Consider the following 22,489-nt stretch of genomic DNA (forward strand, 5'->3'; position numbering starts at 1 on the left):
GCTGGAAAGTAATTGAAAACTTTCCAGCAAGCAGCAGCTTTGTGTGGCTGTGAAAGCCACTCACTGTTTGGAAAAATTAGGGCTGTTAACTGTATTATGCCTTCTCTTGTCAGAGGTGCCTCAGAGAAATGAAGAGAAGGTGGCTGTGCCATTGTGGTTTTGGGAGAGAAGACAAAGGTGCAAGCTGTTGCTTTTTGCATGTGAGGTGAATGGGGCTTGAAGGCTCATAGATAAGATCTGTCATGACAGCATAAGAGAAATATTCCTCCAGCAGCTGCTCTGCTCAGGCATCTGTCTCTGTGAAAAACAAATGGCAAACTAAAAGCAATGCATTGTGCTCTTCACTGGCTGTTCATTGCATATTTTGGGGGAACAGTTTATTGCCTAGTGATTAGAAAGAGCTGGAGGGAATTCCAGCTCACCTGAGGGAGCCAGGCTGCTGCCCTGACAATCACTTTGACAGCTATTACTCACTACAGAGCTCGGCTCTGTGTGGCCACACTCATGTCCTCTCCAGAAGATGCACACCTTCCCATTTCCCCAAGGACAAGATGAAGCACTGAAGTGCTGGATGGTTCAGAACAAGAGAAAATACAGCCAGTAGGCACATGTCAGTGGTGTCTGCCACAGTGCCCAGGGCAGTGCAACAAACCCTGGCAGCTGTGGCCAGAGGACAAAGCACTGGGCACAGTTTGAGGCTTGCTCAGATGCTGGGTCAGTGGTGACTTTACAAAACTAGAGCTACCTTTGTGAAGATGGCTTCTGTCTGCCTTCGCTGGTGACCTTTGATACTGGTTGATCTCTGGAGAAATACATAAATGTGCTTGTGTGAATCCTCCTGTGAAATAAATGCCTGTAACAAAAATATTTTGTTAGTAGTGAATAATATTGATTGGCTTTGTCTTTACCCTGTGGGCCTGAAAGAACATTTACAGGCTGTCCTCCCAGATCCATGGACCAAAATTTAGGCTCTTTTAATTTAGCCTCCAGGCTGAAATCTGGCCTTTGCTGTGTAAGTCACAGCGTGACATTTTGCAAAGCAGCGGTCAGTGTTGCTGTCAGGCTGGAAAGGTTAAACCCTGTTTGCCTTTTTACCATTGTTCAGCTTCGAGCTATTTCCCTGCTGAGCAACTGAGAGAGTCTGGGCCTTATGAGGCAGTTATTTGTGGCCTCAGTTTTGGCTCCAGAGCAGAAAGTGCCAGTCTGTTGTTATTTAGTGAGAATTTGAGTAACAGGTTTGTACCATTCACCCAGTCTCATTTGGAGTAGCCCTCAATTCTGTTCAGGGGCTCCACAGAGCAGACGTAGGCATGTTGCTCATCTGAATGCCACCCATATTAAGTGAAATACATACTCCAGAATATAAATATTAAAAAATACCCACCTAAAGTAATTGAAACATAATTATTAAAACATTTTATGTTACTCTACAGTATAATGTAAATTGTTCCTTTCAATTGAATTTTGAAATACACTAGATTACATCATTTAAATAATTGCAAACTCTTAAATTCACTATCAGTGGTAGCAGAGCTGTATTTACACATATTTCTGAGATATTTCAGATGCAGCATTATGTTCCAGTCCCTAAGTCAGATAAACAACAGACTCTGACTGGGGGTGTGCTGCTCTTCCACAGGTTCTACACACACATATGTGGGGTTTATGTGTTTACTCTTTTTTTTTCTTTTTTTTTTCTTTTTTTTTGCTGTGTGCATGCAGCTGAATCTGAGCAAATTGATACCTACTTAATTTGGATTAAAGATGAAAGGCCTTTCTTTTTAAACAAGTGTTTTCACTGAATATACAGAGGTGAATAATGAAACATAGTCCTTAGGAGTAGTTGTGGAAAACATAATTTTTTCCAGCTTTCATCCTCTGTTGCATAATACTGCACCTAATTTTGCTGAGTTCCTGGACTTTACTTAATGCTGATGAAATATGTAGTCAATAGAGGAAACCTCTTTCATTGTCAAGACTGGCTTTCAACACAATCCATGCAATGGCAAGCATCATATATCATTCTCCTGCAGTGCAACATCAACAAGTTAAATCATTATGTTTCGGTGGTCTCCTCGAGGGGAGCCCAGCTCTGTATGTACATGAGCCACAAACTATTGTGAGTCCAGAGGTTGGAGACCAGCACCAGGCTGTGGTGTTTGCTTCCAGTGCTGGCAAGAGTCTTTGGGGGCCAGGCTCCTCCCTGTTGTTGTCCATGGAAGTTCAGGCCACTGGGGCTCCCTATGGTCTTTGCATGTAGCACTGGTCAAGCCAAGCCTGCCCGTGCAGGACTCAGGGCCTGGTGTGAGGAGTGCTGATCATGATGTTGGGCAGCGCGTTCCGCCGCTTCTTCCAGGAGCCCAGCTCCCTGGAGTAGCGCCTGATCTGTCTGAACCAATGGTGAGTCCGTGCCCGGTCGCTGTCCCGGAACACAAACGCCTCCCGCCTGATCTCAATCAGTTCAAAGGTGTCGTCGCAGTCAGGATCAGTGGAGACGATGCAATTACTCAGCCTCAAGGGCTCCCTGAGCAAATGGAACTTCCCATTATTTTTGTCCCTGATGAGTACCAGCACTGCATCTTTCACAGGGCCTGGCTCAGCTGATTCCAGGCTGGACTCGGACACACGCTTCATGTTCACCAGGAGGAGGACCTGCATATTCTGGAACTTCAGGGTTTTGCTGCCTTTCTTCACCCACTGACCATCAGGGGGCTGGGCCAGCTGCAGAGACCCCTCCATCACAAACCGCGTTTCCTCCCGCAGCCAACCGACAGTTTTGAGGGCAGTTTCTCTCATCTCGATGTTGATGACTTCTCTCTTCTTCTTGCTGTCCTGGCGAAAGGATCGGAGGGTCCATGTGTTCCCCTCCTGCTTGGTTTTCATGTTGATGTGCTCCAGGTGGGACTCGATGCGGCTCTTGGCCTCCCGCAGGCTGCCGTGGTCTGGGTGGTACTCGGTGGTGGCCTTGATGATTCTGCTGAGCAGCAGGGGGTACTTGGTGACCCTTTGCAAAGGGGCCATCAGGAAGGACCTCAAGTTCATCCGCCGCAGTGCTGTGTTGTCATTCTGGGAGACATCAAGGAATATTCTGCAGGGATTTAAGAAGACAGGATGAAACGGTGGTTGTTCTGCCAGCAGATGCTGCAATCCCAAATGCAAATGAATAGTGTGGTGCTGACAGCTGCTGGGGACTGCAGCCCCCCCATTTTTAGCAACTTGTGAATTCGGTCTTATTAAAGACTAACAACCATTTCTGCAGCTGTGCTCAGCTGCAGAATCCTGATGAGGTGCCTGTGACACTTACACATAACATCCTAACAGTCTTCCATTACATCATAAAAATAGCAAGGGTGTGATCTTTCTCTAGTACACACTGACGTAAACATGAGGCAGATACATCAGTTTATTTCAGATTGCATTAACTTGTAATGCCTTTCATTAGATTACAAAGCACATTAAACAAGAATTTGGCTGAGCAGTGGAAAGAGAAATTACTCTCCTGACATTGCCCAATAGACCAATGCTAGGAATGGGAACGAAATTCAAGTCACGTGTGCCACAAAGTGGCTTTCTGCAGTGGAAACCCAACCTGGGTTCCAGCACAAGGACTGAGAGCTGATCTCAGCTGAATATTATTTGGTGACAGTTCAGCACAGTGGTCACTGGGCAGATACTGCTAGCACAAAACAGAGTACAGCTGGGGACCAACCGGTTGCCTCAGAGGAGACCAAGGACTGAATATTTTTTGAGAATAAATGGCTGTCCTCACCCCAAGAGGGAGCAGCGATAACTGAAGAACATTAGCATCAAACTTTGATCTAGATGAGCTGGCAAAGGCTTCACCCTCAGCCCACTGCCTTTCTGTCCCCAAAGCCTGGAGGAATATGCTCATCCCCTTTCTCACCTGAGCAACTCCTTCTCCTTCTCCAGAGCATTGAGCATATTCACAGAGGAGGACTGCTGAAGACAGTATGTCTGAAAAGCTGGCAGCATGTTTACGAATTCCAGGAATATTTCTCCAATGCACACGGTCATCAGGTCATCATCCCCCTGCAATAAAGCCCTGCTCAGTTAGCTCAAGAGAAGCACAGCCATGGGCCTGCCTTCAGTCCTACCAGCATGAACTGCTGCAGGATCTGCTGAGCACCAGACAAAAGGTGGAGCTGGGCTCACCCTTCCTGGTAGTAAGGCAGTTCTTGCAGGTCTGGGGGGAATCAGTGCCTGGGGAGGGGAAGGAAAGCTGGTCTAATTGCTTGCTCTTCCACATGCAAAAGAGCTGTCTGCCCTCCTCCTGTGGGCTCAGCCAGCTCATCAGAGCAAGGGCTTGAAGACCAGAGTGAGCCTCTTAGTCAAGAGGGTATATTGTGACCCCACTGTCTTATTTCTCTTTCTCTGCCCTCTGACCAACCTGCTGGTAGGGCAGGAAAGCTCCTTGTGCAAGGCAGGGTGCATCAATAGAAGCAGCCATACATAGCTGTAGAGCAGGGAGCAGCCTGCACTGCCTGGCCCCACAGACAGCTTAGAGCCAAGCTGCAGTAAACTGCAAACCAAGGCAAACACAACCAGGCCAGCACAAAGCCAGCCAGCTCAGGGCTGCAAGAGCACAGCCTGAGAGACAGAGCAAGCTGAGCTCTGTGCTCCCATGGTCATGTTCTTACCAGCATCCAGGCCAACTGGCCTAAAGCTAACTTTGATAATGGGACCATCAAGACCTGTTAATGGTCTATTAATGGGATAAATGAGCAAGACTGCTGATGTCAGTGGCATCAGCACAGTACAGTGAGTCCAACACCTGTGACCTGGCACAGAGCTACCAAAATCAGAATAGCTGAGAGAGCAAGGGACTAGATAGCTGATAGCTGACCATAACTCAGACGTCCTGCCTCTTGTTCCTTTGCTGCACCTATGCTGCCACCCTTTTACAAACACAATTCCAGTCTGCCCGGTCCAGCCTCTTTAGAGGGCAGAGGCAGCATCATACCTGATCAAATGCCTGATCAATCTCTTCTTGAAGTATCTCCAGGAAATTCTCATTGAGGTCAATGAGCTCCTGGATGTTGCTGAAGATGCCCTGGAGCTGCTCCTGGCTCAGCAGTCCAGCTGCCTGCATGGGGAGGTAGAACTCCTCTTTGATGATGCGCAGGTCCTCTCCATAGCTGGCCTCTGTGTTGACAAATTCCAGAACAGACTCTTTGCGCTCTGTCCTGCGCTTCCGACACTTCTCGCAGAGATCAGCCCGCCTCTGGTTGCAGTTCTGAACATCTGTCTCCACGGGGAGGTCCCTTTCTCCACAGTCAGTGCAAGGACGATGGGCTTCCCAGGCCTGCAGGGAGCTCAGCGTTTCAGATGCCCTGTTCCTCCACTTCCTAGCTGGCATCTGGCCAATGCCACTATCTGCCCTCTCCACATCCACTGATTTGGTCCGGGTGGCCTCAATGGGATCCAGGTCATCCCGGGCATCATTCACACCAACAATCCCGCTGTCCGTGCTCAGACTGCTGACATTGCTCCAATGATGTCTGGAGCGGAGGGAGCCCTTTGGTGTGCGTCGGGTCTCATCAAAACTGCCACCATGGCCAAGGTTGGCTTTTGCTACCACTGGACCTGAGAACAGACAGAAATCATTACAGGCACTACCAGCTGTATGGAGCTCACCCAAGGCACAGCCATGAATGGCAGAAACCCTGAGGGGACAGGCTGGTTCTGGTGAAGCAGGGCTGTGATCTGCCTCCCCACCCTGTTTTGCTGCTGAGACTGGTGGGAGTCAGAAGTAAACAGCTCCCAGATGAAGTCTGGGATCTGTCATGTCTGCACTGTCCGCACTTGTGAACTCATTTGGGCTGCCTCTTCCCCTGCCATCTACCAGTCAAAGACAGAGCAGAGTAGATCCTGATTTCCTGCACACCTGGTTACAACCCAGGATGCTTCCCTCCCCTAGTTTGTAGAGTTACTCCATATTTACAGCATCACAGCAGGGCCCAGCATCTGGCCCAGGAGCCCCCGAGAGCACAGGGTGTGTACCATAGTCTCGCTCCTGCCGGCGCTTCTGTGCGTGCTGCCGCGCTGCAGCCGCGATCTTCAGCTCCAGCTGCTTCCTCTTCACCGAGTCTGTTGGCATCGGGTCACTGAAGTGCGGCCGCAGCCGGCACTCCCTCTGGGCCTTGGCACCATCCGTGCTCTCATGGACAATGTCGGAGCTGGATCGGCGACAGGCAGGACTGGGGGTCTGCAAGAAAGGAAAGAAAGGGTTTGGAACAAGGTTGAGGTCAAAGCAGCACCTGGTTTTGCAGACACTGGACTTCAGTTGCCAAAGGAGAGAAAAGGAAACTCACCAGCAAGCAATGGGATTGCAAATGTAGCTCTGCTACATGATGATTAAGAAATCTGTCCCCCTGAGTCCCTCTGTCTTGCTCAGCCCTAACAAGGACCCCTCTCCCTTTGCTGTTGTATAGCTCTGAGTATGGCGGCTCTGAGGTGGTTGGATCACGCCTGTCAAATAACTATGAAGAAGTCAACAGCACAGCCCTGGCTATGGGTCTGTGCTCAAGGACCTGAGCTCACCTGCAGCTGCTCTGTGAAGGTTTCAGCACTGCAGGGTCAGGAAGTCCAGCCTCTGTGCCCCACCTTCACCAGCAGCTTGCTCAAGGGAGCACTAGGAGGGAATCTGTCTGAACCCCCAGATACACTGGAATCTGCAAAGGCCTTATTGCTGAACTCCCTGCACAAAATGCAGTGGCACAAAGGCAGGGGCAAAAAACCCACTCCTGTTTTACTGAGTGTAATAAAAAAGCTTCTAATGCTTCTAACAGAGTTTAATCACTCATGGGAGTTGGTACCAGATTGGCAGCTCCCAGCCTGCCCAGTTCCTACAATGAAAGGATCCTTCAGAGCTTCTAACAAGGAAAAAATCCTAAACACACATATGAGAGGGGAATTCCTCTCCCTTACGTTCCCTGCAGGTGGAAGGTCACTGGAAGTCTCATTGCTTGGCTTGTCCTCCCAGGTCTCTGTTGCCATAGACATCGCTGTGGGCTGCTGGCTGTCCTCCAGAGGTGGGAGATCAGCTTCCTTCAGATCACACCGCCCCTTGGAGGGGGATTTGGCAGCACTCTCAGCATTGCAGCTGCAAGGGAAGAAGCAGACTCCATTGAACATCATGGATGCAGTTCTCCTGCTGTTCCTGACAGAGATGAGACTGAGCAGCAAGCCCAGGTTCAAACAAAGATCTGCAACAGTCCAGGGGAAGTGCAGGCAGGGATCATGACTGGTCAGCATGGATGGCTGTGCTTGTGTTTCAGGGGCTCTAAGCACTGCTCAGTTAAGACAGTGCAAATTAGGTAACTGCACTCATGCCAACATCAGTCTGGGTTATCAAGTCTTGGCTGTTCACAGGGCATTTTTGTGTCCATAAAACATGAGGTGCTCCATAGGGACCAGAAACACTCCTTTCTAAGTAGGCCACATCCGTATTTGCTGCTATTTAAGGAGATGCTGCCAACACAGAAATCATATTGCTCAACTGGAAGAAAATCACCTGCTATAAACCGTAATACTTTGAAGAGATAAGAGGATTAAAGGAGTATTCCCTCTGTTTTTCCTGTCATATGATCCCAAGCCCACTGTAGTCACTGGAAAGATACTGCTTTCAGTGAACCCAGGATCAGGCCTTTTGGTGCACTTGAGACTAGAAAAGTGTGGCAGTGTCTGTTGCTCTCACTTGGCAGTTCTGGGATGCCCTCATGCGTGGCTGTCCAGTGCTAACATGGGCCTGGCCTGGCTGATACAGGCAGCCTGTCCAACCCCACACTCCCCCCTCTGCAGACAGCATCACTCTCCAGACAGACACAGTCTGGTGCAAAACCACTGACTTGACAAAGTAGTTGACAGGCTGTTGTTTGTGATACTATTTGTGATACATTTTTTTAACAGGGTCTCTAAGACATCTTATTTCCATGCATAATGAAGCCTGTTGGGAAGAATATTATTATTTTTTTTCTTTTGGGTTTACTTAATTTTTATGGACTTGGATTCCTTTGAAAAGAAAGGTTGTGAGGACTGTATATGGATGCTTGTATATACAGGAAGCCAGTGTCTGGAACATATTTTAGATTCTGCATGTATTTTATACTTAACAAAAAACTCCTATGAGAAAAATCTGCTTCTTCTTAAAGGCTTCACTTGTGAACTTATGCTGGTAGGTCACACTGCTAATGTGCAATTCCAACAGTGTCAACTACAAGCAAACACATGAGACAGATGGGCATTCTCCTTGCAGTGAATGACAGTTGGCTCCAGTAACAAATCATCAGCCAAATAGCAAAATCACTGAAGGGGGAACCAATCTCCCAAAACACTAACTGGCTCTGTTGTCAAGCCAGAAAAGTTGGTTTCCATCTCTCCAGCTGATGCTTTTTCATCTTCCTCCATTTATGTTTCCAGGTCCCTGCTGACATAACCAGTTAAAAAGAGTTTAGCCATGGCAACGGCAACAGTGCCAACAGCAGGCTCCTGGCATTTTTTGCTGTATCTTTTTGCTGTCCCCCTCCAGATCTCTACTCCCTAGCCTGTAGAAAGGGGATAACAACATCACTGCTGGCACAGAGCAGTCTGTAGCACTTACAAGACAGCAGTAAGAGCAGCACAGGCACACAGCAAGGCTGCAGTTCCACAATGGTACTGGCCTAGCCTGGTCTGGTATGTGAGGCTCCTGTCTCCTTCCTCCCTCCTGTCCCCAACCATGCTTGGGGTATCACTCCTTAAGTGTGTGTAACTGTCTGTGTGGCTATGATCTAAAATCAGTCTTGAAATTATAGGGGTTTAAAACCCCTCCCTTATGTATTCTCAGACAGAAAATTTCATCCATGTTTCATTGAGTTGTGTAAAGTATGAACAGATTAGCTGGGCAAACCCATGGGAGGGAAGGCACAGGTTAAGAAGCAAGAAAACTCTTTGAAGAGGATGTGCCACTGCTGAAAACCACCCTTTCCAAAAGCTGCTCCTGCTCAAACAGCTCCTGGTTAAAAAACACAGAAAAGGGACCACACAGGGGCACAGAGAGACAATGAGACGCATCTAAGGTTAGTACAGACCTCATAACTGGAATATTATCTTCTTGATCACACCATCTAGCACTATACAGAGTATACTCTCAAGAGAGATGCTGAGCTTTCATTTGTCATTTTCACAGTGCTTCAAGATCATCCACTTAAATATGGGAAACACTCCATTATTGCTGCTCCTCTAAGTGAAGATGACAGCAGCTCTCTGCTGATAGGGTCTACAGACCAGATGCCACCACTTACTGTGGTTTCCACAGCCCAAAAGGGATATTTAAAAAAATCTCCAGATGTGATCTGCAATGGGAATAAGAGCCAATACTGCCCAGAGAGCTGAGCTAGGGAAACATGGCTGAAGATTGAGAAATTCAACCCACACCATGGCTGGTCAGCTGGAGATAAGAAAGGCAATGATTCAGAGCACACATTGTGTGAAAGGAGATTTCTTCATCCCTGGTTTGACTGCTTTGTTTGTTATGATTAGATCCCTCCTGCTTGAAGTACTGGCCATGTGGTCTTGGGGCAAGTGCTGCTCCACACACTGCCAGGTAAGAGTGGATGTGGGCAAAACAGGGAGGATACAAGCAGTTTTGTGGAACCACATCTTAGGGCTGCTCCTTTAGCTTTTGCCTATGGCTTAGGAGGAAGAGGGGACATTGCCAAGAAAACAGGATATTGCCTTTTCTCTAGTCCCCTTCTCCTGGCAGAGATCTGTAATGCCAACTGTTCACACCACTGCCTGCTCAAGCAAGTCAAGTCCACTCTGCCCTCACAGAGGGGGGCAGAAGGACAGGCTCCAGCATCTTTTCTTCTGTTGGATTAAATCACTTATTGGGACAGGAGTTTGCTCCTTGAGGTGGTGTCAGTTTTTCCTGTTCTCCCCAGGTGACACACTTGGGCCAACATAGGGAGGACCGGTTCTTTCTGAATGTGTTTTTAAACCTCTGGCCATCAACTCTGAACCTCATGGAAGTGGAGGTACTGGGGATGGTTTGCAGCTGGAAATGCACCTGCTTTCCTTCACTGTCTCTATGGGCATCTTCATGGTTTTATTATTGTCCAAGCCAGCAGTCCTCAGCCCTTTACACATGTTCCTGACTCTTTCTGACTAATGGAAACATTTTTATGCATGCCGTCCCTGCTGTAACCTGCCTTCCTGACTTGGAGTCCTCTGCTAGGGGAAGTTGGTATTGTACCCACTACCCTATGGTCACCCCACATACAGCCCATTACTCTTTTCAGGAAGCCTTCTTTCTCAGTCATATCCTTGGCTAAACTGTGCAGCCTTCTGTTGTCACTATGTCCTTCATTTCATAGACACAAACCTAAGGTGTTTGCATGTCCTTATCCTGAACAATTCCCCACTTAAGCAATTTCAGAAAGTGAACTACATACTGAAAAGCTTACAGGATTTCCACCCAGATAGCAACACCCCTTCCAGTCAGGACTACTACAGGACTACAGCCTAAGCTAAGGATATCCAGTCACCCATAAGGTGGCTAAAGCCACCATAATTATGGGACTGACAGTCAAATCTTCACTGACAAAATATTAAGTCAATTCAATAAATCTTAAGTAATTAAGAATTAATTACTATGGAGACTGCTAACTTACAGACAAAACTGCTTTGTAAAACTGACACTTACACAGACGCACTAGAAAGAGAATTTTAGCTATTTTACTCTGTGATGCTCCATCACAACATCTCTATCAGAGGCTTGATGAGCTGAGTATCTGTGGAAATGGGACCAAATTCCCAGCTTTCAGCTAATTTCATCTGGGATTTAGAAAGAATGGTGCCTGGATGCCAGCGATCATAATTTAGCACCCAAAATGCAGGCAAAAATCTCCCACCTCTGCAGTGAAAATCAGCTAGAGTAGTGAATATTCAGGGGCATTACAGTCTCAGGTGAAAATGATGGAAAAATGATAAATTTCTAAACAAAGAAAACCAGAGTTCCCCAATAACCAGTGCTTTGACAATAACAATTACTATTAATTGTTATTACTCTGGAAAATAAGGCCAGGGTAGCTCCTTCACATATAAAATTATCTCTTTAATACTGGTACCATTGTCATTCACATTTTTAGACAAACTGTCATTTTGGTGTTAATAAAAATTGCTTCATAGATTTTAACAAATCCAACTAGGGAGACTGAACACATTCACAGAAACAAAAACCAGTGCGGGTATTAAAAGCACAGAAACCACACATAAAGGCCCTGGGCAGGAAGTGTTTGGAGGCTGGGAGAGTAGTGGGAAGGAAGATCATATGCACTCCTTATTTCCTGTACTTTGCTCTGCATGCAGCTTGGGCTCCAGATACCATTGATTAAAATCACTTATCTGAAAAGAGACAGCTGTTTTTAACACCCTTACGGCTTGCACCATTCTGTGTATTTCATTTCACATTTATGACAAAAATAAATGTGAAAAAATAAGCCTAATCCATTAAAATGATTGCATCCCATAACTTTCTCATCTACCTCTTCACTGGGTTTTCATACTCTAGAAGAAAAGCACAAAGGCCAGGCTGGACAGCTGAGGGAAGCACCGAGAGCTCTGACACCATCTACTTCCCTTTGGATTATAAAGTTGCAGTATTTCTGCTGTCACTCTGGCTTCAGCCCCACTTAAGCTCTTTAGACGACTCTCATTCCTGCGCAGAAGTCACTATTATCTCCTCTAAAACCAGGGTCCAGTCTCAGTCTATGCATTCCAGAAATAAAAGGACAGCATACAAGGTTGATGCCCTGGCATTTCACACACCCATCTGTGGATTGCAGAAGCAGCCAGGAACCAAGTCTAACGCAATTCTTGGCAAATCCGACCATGAACGCAAAGTGCATGGAAACAAACCACTCCACCAAATTACACCTCCTTTCCCCATCAGCATGGTAAGACAGTGATAACTTCTCCAAATTTTTAGCTTCTAAAACTTTGCTGATTCCTACTGTGCCACCCAGCATAGAAAGGGACACCAATTTTTGGCAGGAGGGAGGTAACAGGACTGCTGTGTCCAAAACCAGAATAGAGAAAGCAGTCATTGTGAACATCTTCCCCAGAGAAGGGGAAAAGCCCTGGATGGAGAAGGAGGGAGGCTTTACAGAAGTATTTTCTCTAGCTGCCTACACAGATGTGGCAGAAGGACAGTATTTACAAGTACTTCCACTCACTGCCTGTGCAGGTCTCCAAGAGGGGGTTAAAGACTCATAGCAGCCATCTTAACCTTGTGTGCCTGTTCACTACATTCAGGCAGCAAGTGAAAGCACTTGCTACTGCATGTCACGCTATCTAAATTCATGTCCTGCAGTGGTAGGACAGACTCTACATCTTTCTTCAAAGGGATCATATCAGTACTTCATATCCTTTGGCTGTCTTCTACTTTTAACAGATGGAGAAAAAAAAAAAAAGACATTTTGGCAACTTAATACAGAAATAAAATGGGTGGGAAACTGGTTGTCAGAACTACTAATGGCTGTTGTCTTTACAGGATTAAGGTGCACAAAAAGGCAAAGTCTAGATGAAAATGCTTTTTGATCCTCTGCAAGGTGGAATTTAAGCTGAACAGCTTTAAAGACACATCCATGTGGCTATCAGAGACTCCAAGATGAAAGGCTCTGCCAACAGCACATTTATGCTACAGGAATTTAATGTACATATGAGGAGAAAGACCAGATCATTAAAAAGGGAACTGCTTTCAGGTGACCCCACAGAGCATGTTACCTTTTCTTAATAAGTTCCAAGGCTGAACCTATGAATTCATCCTTCATTTTTTGTAGCTTAGCTCCATAGCTGGATAAGTCTGTGGCTTCTAACAGCAGCGATGAACAGCAAGAGGACTGGGCTTCAGAAGCCAGCGACTGCCCTGTAAGGTGGAGGACATCATTTAATTGCCTTGTCTCTCCTTTCTGCTGCTCATCACTGAAGATCTCCTGTCCAGCACAATGTATTGCTCCTGCCTGTAGAGGTGATCGTGGAATAGGACTGGAGCAAATAGGGACTGGTGATGCATCTGGGATGGAGGCCTGGAAGGTTCTGTCCTTCACTTCAGGACTGCTCATCTTGAAACCATCCCATGTGGCTGGGTTTTGGGAAAAGCCAGCAGAGATGCGGTTTTCATGAAATACATCATCATCCTCCTCTCCTGTGATAGCAGGTTCATCCACAGCTTTGGTCTCTAAAGCTTCGGGACAGACATTCTTACTGTTTTCTTTCTCCAGTGTCTTGTTTGCAGGCAGACCCTTTTTCAAGCAATCTGCCGGCCCACTGCTGCTGTCAGATGAATTTCTCTCCTTACTTTTCATTTGCTTGAACTCCTCAAAGGTGGGTATGTAGAGTCTCCCTTTGCAGCAGCCTTTCTTGCTCTGTCCCAATGTGACTTTGCCATCTGTTTCCCCACTGTACAGTTCTACGGTCTCTGCTGTTCTGGATTTGCTCATCTCACAGCTTTCCCCAGCATGCTGAAGGGGCAAACTGGGAGAGCTATTCTGCCTTCGGAGCTGAAGCCTCCTCTGAGCCTCCTGCTTGATGTCTTCTGGACTGATGATCCTGTGTGCAAAACACAGTCCCTGCCCTGCTGTAAGGTTGTGTCTGAGAGCAGTGTGTTCCACCAGAACCGTGCAGCACTTCACAGCACAGCTGTTCTTGCACTGTCGGCACACCTGGCACTCAAAGCACTCCTGGGCCATCAGTTCAGGCAGGGCCACCTGTGGGAGCACTGGCTTGCAGGGCTCTGCCACCTTACTGCTGTGCAGCCTCAGCTTCTCCTTCAGCTCTTTCCTGGCATCCCTGTGTAGGGCTCTTTCATCTGTGGAAGGGAAGAGCCACTGAGGCACTTTGGCAAAGGGAGGAAAGAGCACATTTTGTGCAGATCGAGATGTCTGTTTAGCACGGAGAGAAAGGTTCCTCAGAAAGTCTGATGTGCTCTGTACTGGGGCCACATCCACACATCCTTCTGTCCACTGACTGGTGCCTCTATAGCGAAAGATGATCTCGTTATCCAGGCTCCGGCAGTGAGAATACAGCCCACAGTCAGCAACTGCTGCCCAGTGTAGGTTTTCCACACTCCGATACATCCGGTTTTCCACAGGACTGGCCAAAGGTGCCTTGCCTGTGTGGCAGGCAAGAGTGTGGAAGTCCCCAGAAAAAATATCAGTGTCTAGGTTCTTTAGTGGATGCATGCTGCTAACTGAAAAATCCTTTAAGCCATGTTGTGCACAGAGCTGGTTATTTTGGCAGCTCGAGATCACCCGGCAGTGTTCCTGTCTCTCATCAACACTGATGTATGTCATAGCAAATGCACATGGAGGCTCTAGGACAGTGGCGTCTAGGGGGAGAGGAGGGGTGTCACTTAGATGCCAGTGAATGTCCACAGCCCACAGACAGCAAAGTGTGCTACTGGGCACTCACATAAGAGAGCTCTCACATGGGTGGAGTCGCCATGCGTAGAAGACCTGTGAATGGAAGGAAAGATGAGTTACTGAAGCAGCCTGGTGATGACTGGCAGGATGCAGCAGCGGGTCTGCTTCCAGGGTATGCAGAATCCAACACCAACAGCTTGTGCAGGAGCAGAGCAGTGCAACTGGGCGATGAACCGTGGGGCTTGGGGCAGGGAAACTTTTTCCTGTCCAGCCAAGCCATCAGTGGCCTTACACTTCCTGTCTGAATTTGGAGAAGTTTATCCTACCTACCCTCAGCAAATCCCTCACAATAACATTGCTCAACTCTAGGGACAAATGCTCAGAAGTGCTTTCTGCAGGCTCAGCTTACTCACACAGCAGCACTAAGGAGACAGCAGGTTTACAAGAGATAGTGAGGTTCTTTCCCTCAAATGGGGTGCAGACAAGAGTGTATGAGTTAAGGGGGATGCTGGGGCCGAGAAAGGATGACATAACTGGGGTCTCCTTGAAGACTCAAGTAGCAAGGAGGAAGAAGAAGGCTGACAGGTGCTGGTTTTGTGCCTTATAGTCACATTGCAGCCCCTTATTGCTCTGATACCCTCTTCATGAGAAAGATACATATGGTTTATTGACTGCATATGGTAGCTAAGCATTGCCAAGGCCTTTCCAGTGCAGAGACAAAGGTACCTTACAGACTTTCACAAATGCACCCTCCTGACTCCTTAGCCACAGGCTCAAATGACAGCTCAGTGGGGGCTCCAACAGAGAAAGCTGTGCTTTTCAAGGTTCCTCCTATGAGCTGTGTTTAGCACCGTAAGGCCCAGGGAACTTAAGCAACTAAATCACATGTTCAGAGTAGAGAATTAAATTCTTAAACTCCAGTTTGGGCCAGCAAGACAAAGGCTAAGTAGCTAAGTCCTTCCTGGAAGTGGATGTAGCTTCCTTACACTGAATGGAGAGACTCTAGATTTCTTTTAGGGATTTAGGCCTCATGGGCTTGCCAGCAGTCACACAAGACACCAGACTACAGCCTAGTCCACTCCCTTCCTTAGCAATCAGAGGCAAACAGAATGAGTGAGTGCCATATGTAAAGGAGAGTAAGATTGGGCAGGGGATATGGGGTTAGCCTGAGATTTGTAAGGGCAAGATAGAGGTGTGATGGTGAGGCACAAATCTTTAATAATAAGACAGGCAAGAACCAAACAGGTTGAACACACAAGAAGAGGTCTTGATAAAACAAGGCAGAACCAGTTACATCCCAGACTGTTTGGTCTGTAGTGCAGCTGTATTCCCCACACGAGGCCAACTAGTCGGGCAGCATAACCACCTTGATCAGGAGGGGAATGAAGAGATTTGTTACTCCCTGAAGGCTAAGACACCACAGGCATGTGATGCACCAACAGACATCTATTTGAGGGGAAGTCTGAGGTACTGTATTGCCTGGAAGACAATCTCGTTAACACACTATGAGCTTGATTCATCCCTTGCTTAAAGTGCTCAAATTAGCATATTTTCCCCGCATTAATGAAATTATGTCTAATCTCATCCCAGAGAGGGAAAGTAGAACTGCTTCTGTGATTCACCACTGAATGAAGAACATAATTCCCATTCTTCATAACTGCTAAAAATAAAAATTAAAACTAGCTCTCAAAGTGCGGCTGTTCCCCAGGATGTCACAGGCACTTCTCACCCGGTCTTCTCATGGTGGGGCTGGAGTTCCCCCTTCTTCACAGCTCTGGAGGAGCCCACAGGTGACAGCAGAGAAACGTGAAGATCAGGACTTTCTGTGCTCATAGGTTTTAATATAATCTGTCAAGAAAGAGAGAATTACACGATGTGAAAGCCAGTCACTGAGCAGAGAGCATTGCTCCTGTTAGTGCCAAAGAGCTCCTGTGAGGAAGTGCTGTTAATAAAGGATGCCATGCCCTGTCAAGTTGGTCTGTGATCAGGTCACAGCCACAGGACTAAAAGCTGCCATGTACTTTTGGCACTAGCTTTCAGAACAAGAAGAAAGAGAAAACAGCCCTTGCTGCAGAGAATAAAGCTGCCCATGCCAAGGCAGAGAGTTACACAGAGTAAGGGCTGAAGACAAAGCAAGGCCCATGTGAGGCAGGATTCTGCACTGGACACTGGCTTGGCAGGCTCTGCATGTGCACATATGACAGCAAGGAGGCCAGAGAAAAAAGTGCACAGGCAAGGGCAGAAGCAGTCAGGAGAAAAGCAAAGAAGCAGAGGCACAGAAACAACAGGGTGGGATCTGTCTGTAGGTGCTGCATTCACAAAGCAGCACTGAGAAGACAATTGATTTTTGCCCCCATGATTCTCTTCAGGTGGAAGTTCACTGTCAGGTCTCACAGAGCTGATCCCTCTATGGGCTGCAGGTCAGCTACAGTGATGCCAGGCATGGGAAGTCAGGGGCCACTCTGTCCCTGCCTGCTCAAGTGCACAGCACAGGCCATGCAGGGGCGTTTACACCCCTCCATTTCTCAGGGGAATGACTCAAACCCTCCAGCAAGAGAGGGTACCCCTCTGCACTGCAGACCAGCACCAGCCCATTCCCCCAGCAGCCATGGAAGGTGCTAGTGCTCTCAAGCACTGCCAGGCAGCAGGGACCTGCTGCTGCTTTGTCAGGGCAGGATTTTCCAGAAAATGTGCATGAGACAGCAAGTCACTTTCAAGGAAGGAGCAGGAAGGGGGCACAGTGGGACAGGCACAGTGAGGGACAGAGAGTGGGAGCCAGAGGCAGGTTTGCAGAGCAGAGGAGCCAGAGAAGACAGAGAACAACCAGAGCTGGCTGCGAGACAGCAGGGGACAGAGACATTCCAGAGGAGGCTGTGCAAAGTTTGCTGACATGTAGGCAAGAGCCAAAATTTACTGGAGTAAGTGAGAAATACAGGAATTTTGTTTCCAAATAATTTGTTTGGATATTTGTCACCCATCGGGGGTGAATTTTCTTTCTCTGAACAGCGATTTTTTTCGTTTAAACACTTCTGACACAGGAAGTCCCACTGATCCTTCCAGAAGAGCTCAGAGCAAAGGTGCACGTGGATGTAGCTCACAGGTGGGTGTGCAAGGGGGTCTGGTGCCCTGGCTGGAGTGAGAGGGAGCCTCAGAAATCAGCGAGTTCTGTTCCCCCAAACACCTGCAGGGAAGCAGTGGAGATCTTATATCAGCCAGTTCAGGCAGCAGCACCTTTCTTCCCTGTCACTCCACACTTGGAACATCTCTTTCCAGCTGAACTCTTGTGATTTTGCCTATTCCCCCATGTCACTACCCTGAGGGCTGTGCACAGCATGTCAGGCAGCTAAGCTTAATTTCACTGAGCACCCAAGCAGCTGCTGCCCGAGTCATGACCTGGACAGGGGACTGGCAGAGGCACAGCCTCCTTCTCCTACTGCTCAGGGATGCTTGGAGCAGAGAAAAGCAGTGGTCTCTAAAACACCAGGTAATTTGTCCCCGGCTTGTAAGCAGGAAACACTGAGCGTTCCTCCTTCCCCTGTTCTTGTGCTCCATGTCACACAGCAACTGCACTATAGTTTCAGCTCAGATGCCTGCATTTATCAGGTCATTGACACCCCATGATATAAAACGTGCCTAAACACTCAGCTCTCAAGTAACATGGCCACAAGCCTGTTGTAGGCAGGCTGCAGGAGGAGAGCACAAGATGGTGACAGAAAAAAGCCCAAAACAAGTTAATATGCTTCTGGCTGATAAGCTAGAGATGACCTTTGAGCACATACTTGCAGGCCCACGGTACATACAGAGTATTTAGCTGCAGTCATATATGGTCACCAACAAAGAAGCACTGGGAATCACAGCAGCTTGAAAGTTTGTCCTCCCACCACCTCAGAGCTGTAAGTACATGCTATAGCTACAGCAAGTGATCTCAGGTATTGACTAGGAAAGGTCAGTGTAGCATAAGGCAATGGAAGGAAGGAAGAAAATGCTGATTTTTTACATGGTGACCCAACTCCAGGTCCTAATTTGCCCTCTCCTAAAGGTACACAGCAGCCCTAATGCATCCTCTGCTCTCCTCCAGTTAGACCAAGCACCGACTTGCCCATTCTTTGTCACTCCCCAAATGTGTGTGAGCACTGTGGATTGATGCCACACTTCTTCATTTACCCAACTGGGTACTTCCAGGCAGTCCTGTTCACATTTGCCCAAAGCCCAGGCTTTATTCTAGAACAGCAGTCCTTCAGGCCTGTGGTCACTTACTCCAAGCTAAATAGCAAAGCAGAGTTTAGTGTTGGCTCCTGCTGTAGCACATCATTGCTCCTCAATCATATTATCTGTGATACATTTGCCTGTTCCCTGGCTCAGGGACTGAAAAGCTTGTAGTGGTTATGAGCTTCATGCCTTAAGTGAGCATAAGACTAAGGGCAATGTGTGCTCAGCTGATTTTCTACCATGTGATTCTCTTTAATCAACTTCTTCACTACTCTGATAAGTGCTTGCTTGGAAACTTGCCACTAACCTTAATTTTCCTGTAAAATCCCCCCCAAGAACTTACTTCTGAAGGATTAAAGCTTGGAGGATAAATTATTTCTTCCCAAACACATCAGAACCGTTCTGCCTGGCTGACCTTCCCAGCAAAGCACAAGACGAAGTGTAAGGAGGATGAAGCAGGCAGGCACAGGATAAGTAGCTCATTGCTGATGAAAAACACTATGGAGACCAGACACGTTCAAGGACTCCAGGAATATCAGGACAAGGGATCACAGAGCCTCACAAGGTCTCAGGAAAAGAGGCCACCAAATCTGGCAGGGCTGAGTAGGTTTACTGGTACTGCTTTGCAGAGTTCACTGCAGCAAGATTTACTATATAGACTTAACAAACATGGACATTTGTTCCATGAAATAGTGGAGAGCAGCTTGCTATTGTCTGGCATCTCCTGCTTGATCAGACATCAAGTGAGACTGGCACACTTTCCACCTTCTGTTGCGGCTGGTACCGGGGGTCAGTCTGACCCTGGCTGCCACAGACATCCCTGGTAGTGAGGTGTAACAAGGAACAGCCTGTCCAGGGGTCCCAGGCAGGCTCAGCCACAGGGTACCGATCCCAGAAAAGCCTGGGCTTCAGGTGATCAGCTCTTTTAGTGATTTCAGCTCTTAGTGATTTCCGCTCAGCTCTCAAGGTACCCTGGCTGACTCAGGGACAAGAGATGGGAAGAGCTGTGTGGAAGTTCCACAGAATCCTTTATTGGCAGCTTCTGTGAAGGATGACAGCTTCATTCCACTGAACTGGGCAGAGCAGGGGTTTTTATAGGGAAGGTATGGCTTGACAGAATGCACAATTATTTAGGGCTGAGAAAATAAGACCAATAGTTTTACAAGGAGATAAAATGGGGTCCCGAGGTGGAAAAAGGGTCTCTTAGCCCAGTCACGATGACTAAGCAATTCTTATCTAGGCAATAGCTTGCCAGGGAGGCCTTGCGGAGGGCTCTGCTCCCTCCACAACTTTTCACATTTACAGCATTTCAATCACAAGCAAATGAGCTTCCAAGTCATGGCCTCAGAAACCAACTTCCTGCTTCCTGCAGATCCTTACTCCATCTTGAAATAAGAGATTACACTAACCTTCAGGTTTTATTCTAATGTCTCTGCATTAGGTTTTGCAAATTGCAGCACTGAACAGAGGTTGGTTTATTCTGGACTACAATCTCTCTTTTATTTCAGAGATCCAGCCAACTAGAGGGATGTGAACAGCACATTTCAAAGAGCTATACAAAGGAATTTAACAAGCTATTTTACTGCAGTGAGTTTTGTGCTATCTGATAGAGCAAACCTCATGGTCACAGCATGATCTGCTTACTGCCACGTCATGCACATCACTTCAGCTGCTTAACAGAACACCAGCAGTCTTGAAGGAAAGAATGCCAGATTTTTTTTCATATTAGAGGTTAACAAGAAAAAGGAAGGTGCCTTGGCTGTATTTGCTTTCTTAGCTGTTCTCTTAACCAGTGCTGTGCTGCAGAAACTGGTTGATGAAAATAAGGTGACTGTAGTTAAATTTCTTGGGGGCTTTTTGTCTGTTGTAGCAGCTGAAACAGGTATGCAGCTTATATAGTGTCTGTTAACTGCAGCAGGAGAGGTACAGCCACAGTAGTTCTCTAAGCCAGTACAATTTCCTGGGTTTCTTTCTCCTTCCTAGGGTAAAAAGCTAACCATAATTTTCCCTGAGTTTACAGTATTATCACTGGTTTCATTGTCCTCTGCATAGCATAAATCAGGATTGCTAACAAGAGGAACAACTGCCAGATTGATTACAAAACCAGGTAATAAAGGGAAAACAATAACCTTTATAGTCTGCTCACTGATTTATAGTCCCTGTGTTCTAACCTTAAGCATAAGCAAGAATCACAGTGTCTCAGAGACAGCTTGGCATGGGGAACCCCTGAATACACAGTACAGCCTAGGGTCAAGAGGTTGCTGAGAGCATGGGCAATGGCATTAAATTCTGCTGTGTTATGAGCTGCTTGCTTCACTGAGTGATGTTGTCCAGCCATTTTCCTCCTCTCATATCTCTTATCCTAATCATTTTTTGGGATTGTTTCCCTGCTTCTCCAAGTCTTTCTCCATCCCACTGCATTCAACACAACACAACAACTTTTTGTTAACAACTTGTCCAGAAAAACTGGTCTTGGCCACTGTCAGGGCTGGCTGGTCAGAGCAGCACAACTGTACCAGCCAGATGTGTCAGAGAAGAGTCTGTAAACAGTATCTGTTGATCCCCCTATGAACATCCCACTATGGATCAGATCAGTTCCAACAGGGAGAGTGTAGGAATCACCGTAACTTCATGTGAGTATCTCTTTGGATCAGGTTGGCTCTAAAATAGTCTCAAGGCAGTGGAAAAGTTACTCTCAAAATTTTATCAACTCACTTAAGCACTCTTGGCTCCTTTTCTGTGGCATTTTAAAGCTGTTTGCAAACTATTTTTATTGGCATAAAAGGTTTCACCTGAGAAGCCCTACTGCTCCACACACCTGTGCACTTGGCAGCAGTTCCTTCAAATAATTTTTGTGGCTGCTCTCTTAGTCTGAGAATCTTCTTCTTGTGTCCCAGCATGGTTTTCCCCTTCTGTTCCTCCTTCAAAAAGGCTGTGATGAGATGATGCTTCCAGTCTACCCAGAAGCACAGGCATTCCAGTACACTAATTTCAGGTAGCATATTTGCAAGGTGACCTCTGTTCCCTCTTGATTCCCTGCTTTGGGAAAGGATACCTCCTTTTGTCTCACCAATGCACCACTCAATCTCTTGCTTCAGAGGATTAACATTCGTCTTGCAGCAAAGGCAGGCTGAGTAGGTTGATTCTGTGACAAATGCTCCTGAAGACACCAGTGTGACACCCCTATCATGCTTCCCAGCTGGAGTTGCTTGTCATCATCAGCTGTGAAGCATCCCAAGAGATGGCAGCACCCACCATCTGCCAAGCTTTCAGTGACTCAACACACTGGTCAACCACAAAGCTCCTTTGGATGACTCCCTCTCAGGAGGAAGCAAGTTCCATTTGCAATGAAGTCCCCTTGTGAGACACATCATTCCCAGCACCTATGAACCTGCAGGGTACATCTGATTGACTGATGATGTCCTCATCTGTAACACTGTGAGCCACTCTGCTCCCCTCTTACAGCTGGAGAAGGAGTCCACAGGGTTACAACCAAGCAGATACAATAGTCAGGCTTGAGTTAGCTGATGTGCAGAACCCAGGTGGTTTCCCCTGACCTGTGTTGACACAATGAACCAAGCATTCCCAGGCCTTTGGGTCAGGCAGAGCAGATTTTGCCCACCACCCACCTTGGTCCTGGCATACACATACACTACTGGCCTTACATGGAACAGACATGATCTGAGCACAGGCTATGACTTGCTCCATACCTGGCAAAGACATAAGCAGTTCTCAGAGGCAAACCTGAGCCAGGAAAACCTATCCATCTCCCTGTGAGATCTGGGAATTATAAAGCCATATGTCAGCTCACTTTATAACCTGGCAGCTCCACTTCTTCAAATTCTCACTCTGCATAGACA

The 22,489-nt window shown here is 47.2% G+C and overlaps 1 protein-coding gene across 1 annotated transcript; it reads right to left on the minus strand.

Moving 5' to 3' along the window:
- Positions 1–2,292: 2,292 nt before the first annotated feature.
- LOC134047092 (uncharacterized) lies at positions 2,293–14,240 on the minus strand. The gene is made up of 7 exons (XM_062498017.1): positions 13,738–14,240; positions 12,784–13,698; positions 6,949–7,123; positions 6,022–6,226; positions 4,982–5,604; positions 3,905–4,050; positions 2,293–3,088 (listed from the first exon to the last, which is right to left on the minus strand). The coding sequence occupies exons 1-7, from the start codon at positions 14,238–14,240 to the stop codon at positions 2,293–2,295; spliced, it is 3,363 nt and encodes a 1,120-aa protein (XP_062354001.1).
- Between the last annotated feature and the right edge of the window lie 8,249 nt (positions 14,241–22,489).

The sequence above is a fragment of the Cinclus cinclus genome, chromosome 9 (genome assembly GCF_963662255.1).
Source record: "Cinclus cinclus chromosome 9, bCinCin1.1, whole genome shotgun sequence".
Taxonomy (NCBI): domain Eukaryota; kingdom Metazoa; phylum Chordata; class Aves; order Passeriformes; family Cinclidae; genus Cinclus; species Cinclus cinclus.

What these genes read in the sequence shown, in the direction of transcription:
- LOC134047092 (XM_062498017.1), bottom strand. Translation starts at nt 14,240, where the DNA reads ATGCATCCACTAAAGAACCTAGACACTGATATTTTTTCTGGGGACTTC. An exon ending in TTGGAACTTATTAAGAAAAG is followed by an intron (nt 7,124 to 12,783) that starts GTAACATGCTCT and finishes CTTCCCTTGCAG; the next exon opens with CTGCAATGCTGAGAGTGCTG. An exon ending in TTGATCAGGCATTTGATCAG is followed by an intron (nt 4,051 to 4,981) that starts GTATGATGCTGC and finishes GCTTTATTGCAG; the next exon opens with GGGGATGATGACCTGATGAC.